The sequence below is a fragment of the Dendrobates tinctorius genome, unplaced genomic scaffold (genome assembly GCF_039654945.1).
Source record: "Dendrobates tinctorius isolate UK_male_01 unplaced genomic scaffold, ASM3965494v1 ptg000098l, whole genome shotgun sequence".
NCBI lineage: Eukaryota > Metazoa > Chordata > Amphibia > Anura > Dendrobatidae > Dendrobates > Dendrobates tinctorius.
This window is the reverse complement of record NW_027361766.1, coordinates 36,855,193-36,861,754: the sequence shown is the minus strand read 5'-3', so window position 1 is coordinate 36,861,754 and position 6,562 is coordinate 36,855,193. Positions and strand designations below refer to the sequence as shown.

At 38.1% G+C, this 6,562-nt stretch overlaps 1 protein-coding gene across 1 annotated transcript; it reads right to left on the bottom strand.

The window, feature by feature from the left end:
- Positions 1 to 931: 931 nt before the first annotated feature.
- LOC141099202 (olfactory receptor class A-like protein 1) lies at positions 932 to 2,736 on the bottom strand. Its single transcript, XM_073587335.1, has one exon. The coding sequence runs from the start codon at positions 2,692 to 2,694 to the stop codon at positions 1,726 to 1,728; it is 969 nt and encodes a 322-aa protein (XP_073443436.1). The 5' UTR covers positions 2,695 to 2,736; the 3' UTR covers positions 932 to 1,725.
- Between the last annotated feature and the right edge of the window lie 3,826 nt (positions 2,737 to 6,562).

The window sequence follows — 6,562 nt, the reverse complement described above, 5'->3', positions numbered from 1 at the left end:
GACGCATATTGGTCCCTCTACTGGAGGTTATACATATACTATTTTGTCTAACACAAAAAAATCTTTTCTAACATTTTTTTGATCTGCTCATAGTTGGTCTACAATACTTTTATAGGGGGTTTATGGTGTGACCTTGGTTACATGTAGCCAATAATGGTTATATTACTATACAGTATTTTTTCATTGTGATGTTTTGTCATTCTATTCTCAGGTGCCAAAAAATTGCCATTTACATGTATGACATCATTTGTACTTAGGTATGAGGGGTGGTACCCCTACCTTTTTTTCAACTAGGCATTTTGGTTTTAAGTGTTTTTAAATTTTGTCTGTTTTGCATATTTCAATAAAATATGTATTTTTGTATCATATACACTAATTCTCTTTTGGTGACTGCTGTTGCAGCATGCTCTTTTCTTTTGAATTATTCTCAGTGGTTCCACATGCTTCTGGCAGATCCCATGTACTTGATAGATATTTGGTGATGGTGCCCTCCACTTTGCCTTTTTCATCGTATCCATTTTTGTTATCTCAGGTTGAGTATGGGATTGTTTTTTGCATGCCAAGCTGACATTTTTAGTGATACCATTGTGGTGCAGATATGATCTTTTGATCGGCCATTATTGTATTTTAACACAATGTTGTGGTGACTAGTAAAACATAATTCTGGCGTTTTGATTTTTATCGCTCGCCATTTGCTGATCGGGTTAATTCTTTCATTATATTGATAGATCGGGTAATTCTCAATGCGGTGATACCAAATATGTGTATGTTTGGTTTTTTTTTCTTATTGTTTCTTATTGAGGGTCATTTGAATTTTTATATTTTTTTATATTTTTTACATTTTTTAAAACTTTTTTTATTTTTGGAATGCTTCAATAGTCTCCATGGGAAACTGGAAGCTGCCATAAACTGATCGACTCTGCTACATACAGGCAATGATCAGATCGCCTGTATGTAGCAAAATTGCTGACTTGCTATGAGCGCCGACCACCGGTCAATCCACCAGTGACAACCATAGAGGTCTACAGGAGACCTCTGGTTGTCATGCCAATCCATTTGTAACCCACGATCATGTGACGTGGGTTACCGATTGGCGGATTTTCGGTGAACTTGCCGGAAGAGCGTGTTATATGCCGCTGTGAGAGTTTGACAGTGGCGTTTAACGGGTTAATAGCCACGGGTGGATCGCGATTCCACCTGCTACTGTTAGAGGCACATGTCAGCTGTTCAAAACAGCTGACATGTGCCGGAAAAGCCCACATCAAAGAGAGGGTGTCCAACATCGGCGTATTATTAAGCTTGATGTCGGAAAGGGGTTAAATCAGTAAAACCACTCCAGTATGGACATAGATTTAGTTTAATATGCATAACCTTGATGAAAGATTCTCTTTAAGGTTCAATGGCCCTGACAAATTCCAAAAGATTGTTCATTGGTTACTCCTGGTATATATTGAAAAATTTAACATAATGTACTAAAGACTTCCTTGAAAGAAGTATAGTTATTGCATATTATATACTGCAACACAAAGAGGTGACATATACAACTATATGACATATATCGGTTTCATATATATTGTACATACATAGAGGTTGAACACAGGATAATGAGATCATATACCCTCTGAAGGAGAAAACAAAACTTTCAAACAGTGATTTTCCTTCAGCTAAATAGATATAATGGAAGAATACTTTGTGAAATTTCAAAATTCACATTTGTTTCCAGAGCTATTTACTTACAGAGAACACAAGTTCATTATTTCCTGACCCTTTGTGAATAGACCACTTTTTGTATGAATATTTCCAGCTGTGCTTAAGTTTAGGATTGGTTACAATAATGACTATGGAGCTTAATGTCGCATAAGAGGATGCTAAAAAGATCCGGATGTCATTCATGTCAGGGCTTACATTAGACAAGGTTAATGTATAAATCCACATTGCGTTATCTAGTCCAAAAAGTACCACATAAAGTGCCACTAATAAAATGACCGCTCTTGAAGCTTTGTACTCAGTTGATCTTTTTTTACCTCTGTCCGAACTCCTGATTCCTTTCACAGTTTTCTCATGCTGAAGCAATGTGTAAACTATGTAAACACTTGCGATCACCATCAGTCCCACAAAAATAAAGTCCCGAATGCTATAAAAAGTTCCATTGACAATGTATGCAATGTAGGTTAGAAAATCTGCGTCACAGTATACCAAGTGAAGAGTATATGGCGAAGAGGTCACATTTTTCCTCCTGGTATGTGCATTAAGAATACTGTAAGGATACATTGAGAGGTTGATGTAGCAGAAAATAATGATTATGGTCAAGGCATTTTGTGGGACTTTCTGTTTTAGGAAGGTCCATAATTTAGTTGATGGGGCAATCAGAATGCATTGGTGGCAACTTAGTAGACTGGTGACACAAATAGACATGGCCCTACCTACCCTGTAAGTAAAAATGACAAATTTGCATTCCGTATCATCAAGCAAATTCTCTATACCGATCGTGTTAAGAAATTGTGGAATGATTCGAGAAAGGATAACTAGAAGATTGGCTGTGGCCAACATGGTCAGTATTATATTGGTTGGAAGAAGCTTCTTCTCAATGATTTTGATTGAGGTAAATTGTAAAACAATGAAAATGTTTCCTGGAATCCCAATGATCACAAGTAGGAAAAATCCAATTGCTTTAAAGAGAAGATAAAGGTCCATCTGATGTGAAATATTATATGTTTACAACCTGGAAAATCAGAAAATATTAAAATTGAAATATTAACTAGGACCATGATAACATAGCACATAGATAACAAATATATTTCATGTGACAATAAATGTTCTCCAGTGGGTGATATATATGTACAGTATTTGTAGCACCTAGAAATAACTCCTAAAAATATTACTATTAAAATTTTCAATTCTTGAAATAATATTGATAACATGTAGGAAAAATATAATTTCTAGAGAGCAGAATATAAAAAAATACAGTAGACAAACCTCTCTAATGCTGACGCTGTTGGAATGTAGCAATGGTATTACTGCCTTGTATTTATAAGCCAATGGTGTGAAAAATGTCAAGTCACTCGAGATTAATTAAATCTCATACATGTGAATGAAGCATACAATACCTTACATTACATTTGTATGGGTCATTACTGTATTTTTTTTGATGCTGCTAAAACAAAGGATATGAATCTTTATTCATAATTCCAAACGTTATAGCATAAAAATGGATAAATACAGAGAGAGACGCAAAATATTGTAAAGTATACTTCCATTGTCAGAAAAATAAATTGCAATATAATAAGTTTTCTTTTTCACTGTATTAGGGATTTTTGCTGTCAACCCACAGCATCAACCAAAGCAAGGTGTGCGGGCTGTACTTAACTAGACAGTGTGCTACTCTGGCTTCTCTCTGTGGGAGACAGCACCAAAAGATTGTATAATTTTAAAGGTGTTCTGTGGGAATATTTAAAAAAAGAAAAAATTATTCCTAAAAAAAGTTGTGAATATATTCCTAGATATCTTAGCAAATCACCCCAATTTTGCCTTGTGAGCTAATTACTTTACTACTTTGCAAAGTCAGTCATGATATTACACTGACAGAAGCATGTTCTAGAATGCTATGCCAATGATCATGTGAAGTAGGTATTCTGACAAAACAGCGCAAAAAATATAAAAAAAAGTGAACCTTAATGCCCAATGGCGTGGCGACGTTTCAGATATAAAATCCTTTCTGCTTTTTCTCTTATTCTGTTATTTTGCCAGCTTGAATAATAGACTAAGGTATCAATACCAAGGAAAAAAAAATATATATAAATATACACATACAGTATATATATATATATATATATACATACTGTTTACATATAGTAAGATGGCCGCCGGGCGAGTCCTGGAGGGGAGATATGTGTAATCGCAGCTATTAGCTGCAGTGATTTGAGCTCGGAATTATGCTCCAGCTCGCATTGTGCTGAGGGAGTTATTTGGCATTTCCAGAGCCGGGTATTATGAGCACTCATAAGAGATGAGTGGGAATGACCACTCACATATCTCAACCCCAGGAGCGTGGTTTGGCTAATAAAATGGAGGCCAATTGCTTCATTCAGTGTCTGTGGCTGGAGGTCTGGAGACCTTCATTGTGTGTGTGCTAAAGACACTGACCTGAGCGGACGGACCCGCATTATTATAAAATGCGGGTTAACGGCTGTTAATTTGTTTTTCCATCCAGATCAGTTTATGTCGTTTTAATAAACTTGCTTGGACATTTTAGCAATACCGCTTCCTGTGCCTACCTCAACTGCAGCCAAGTGAGTACAGATCCCTACTATAAATATACAGTATATGTATTATACATACCTACATACAGTGGGGAAAATAAGTATTTGACACACCACCAATTTTACAAGTTTTCCCACCTACAAAGAATGGAGAGGTCAGTAATGTTTATTGTAGGTACACTTCAACTGTGATAGTCTGGTTTTTATTTTTAGATTTTGTCTATCACATTGCATGAATTTAAAATATTTATTTATGTATTTAAATTGCATTTTATTGCATGAAATAAGTATTTAATCACCTACCAACCAGCAATAATTCTGGCTCTCACAGACCAGTTCATTTAAGGCACCTGAGCACACAATTAATCACACTCCAACCTCTCCACCATGTCCAAGACCAAAAAGCTATCTAAGGACAGCAGGAACAAAATTATAGACCAGCACATGGCTGATATGGGCTACTGGACAATAGGTAAGCAGATGTAAGGTAAGGTAAAGTACGACAGGTAAGATGACTGTCAATCTTCCTCGTTCTGGGGCTCCATGCATGATCTTGCCTTGTGGGGTAAGAAAGATTCTGAGAATGGTCAGGAATCAGCACAAAACTACATGGGAGGACCTGGTCAGCAACCTGAAGAGAGCTGGGACCACAGTCTCAAACATTACCATTAGAAACACACTGTGCCGTCATGGCATATAAGGTCCTACTGGTCACGCCAACACATGTCCAGGCCCGTTTGAAGTATGCAAATGACCATCTGTATGAACCAGAGGAGGCATTGGAGAAGGTCATGTGGCCACATGAGACTGAAATAAAACTTTTTGGTATCAACTCCACTCACGGTGTTTGGAGTAAGAGGAAGGAAGACTACAACCCAAAGAACACCTTCCTAAGTGTGAAGCATGATGGAAGAAACATCATACTTTGGGGGTGCTTTCTGCGAAGGGGACAAAATGACTGCACCATATTGAAGGGAGGATGGATGGGGTCATATATCATGAGATTTTGACCAATAACCTTGTTCCCTTAGTAAGAGCATTGAAGATGGGTCATGGCTGGGTCTTCCAGCATAACAATGATCTGAAAAATACAGCTAGGGCAACTAATCAGCGGCTACGTAAGAAGCATTTTATGACCATGGAGTGGCCTAGCCAGTCTCCAGACCTGAACCCAATAAAAAAATTTTTGTAAGAAGCTGAAACACAATGTTGCCCAGCAACAGCCCCGAAACCTGGAAGATATGGGGAAGATCTATGTTGAAGAATGGGCCAAAATCCCAGCTGCAATGTGTGTATATTTGGTCAAGAACTACAGGAAATGTCTGACCTCTATAATTGCAAACAAAGGTTTCTGTACCAAATATTAAGTTCTGTTTATCTATTGCATCAAACACTTACTTCATGGAATAAACTGCTAATTAATTATGTAAAAAATTGGATAATCCCCAGGGCTGTGAGCTTACTCAGTACTGGGCAGGTGTATAAAGGGGAAGTGTCGCGGTGGCAGTGACCCGGTCCGTGGCCCTGAGTGTCCATGTAAAATAAGAGGATTGATGTTGAATAAAGTTTATCTGTAGATAAGTTTGTGACGTCACCTGTGGTATCTGGTCAGAGGCGACCAGCGCTGCAGTGCAGATACTCTGTGACAGATGTTGTGATGCAGCAGAGGTGTAATAGCTCTCCACAGGCATAGCTGTAGTCCCAGGGCAGTTGTGGTAGATGTTGAGATAGATAGTGTAGTGTTCAGGCAAGGGATGTAGCAGTGCTGAAAGGTTGATGCAGGAAGAAGGCAGAGACACAGTTTAATGCAGTTCCAAAGCTTTACTCACTGTTTTCCGATGCACACTTCTGTGCTGTGTCCTCCAGGTGAGGGGCTCAATCAACTCCCAGGTAGATGGAGTACACCTTTCCAGCATTCCATTCAATATATGTGACCTTCCTGGATGTCTCCTTTCTTGCACTAATCTGAAGTACTTGTAGTTATGAATTGCACTCAAGTTCCTCTTTCTGTCTGTTCCATAGAACTCCAGGCAGCTGTAGCCTAATTAAGGGACCTCTTACAAGCACGTCCTGGCTCACACACGTGTGATGGAAATATATACATTTCATATAGATCTCACTTGCATATATACTCATATATAATAACAGCTAACATGAACTCTATAATCATTTGCTCAGAATGACCCAGTGACCCCGTTAACCAGCTAGCTCAAACCAGACTAGCTCCTCGGTAGGTATTTTACAGACATCGAAAAAGAGGAAGTAACACCAGATGTCCAAGCTGACGTCTCAATTTTGTCCTT

Bases quoted from the DNA above. Each gene is read 5' to 3' on its own strand.
- LOC141099202 (XM_073587335.1), bottom strand. From the start codon at position 2,694: ATGGACCTTTATCTTCTCTTTAAAGCAATTGGATTTTTCCTACTTGTG.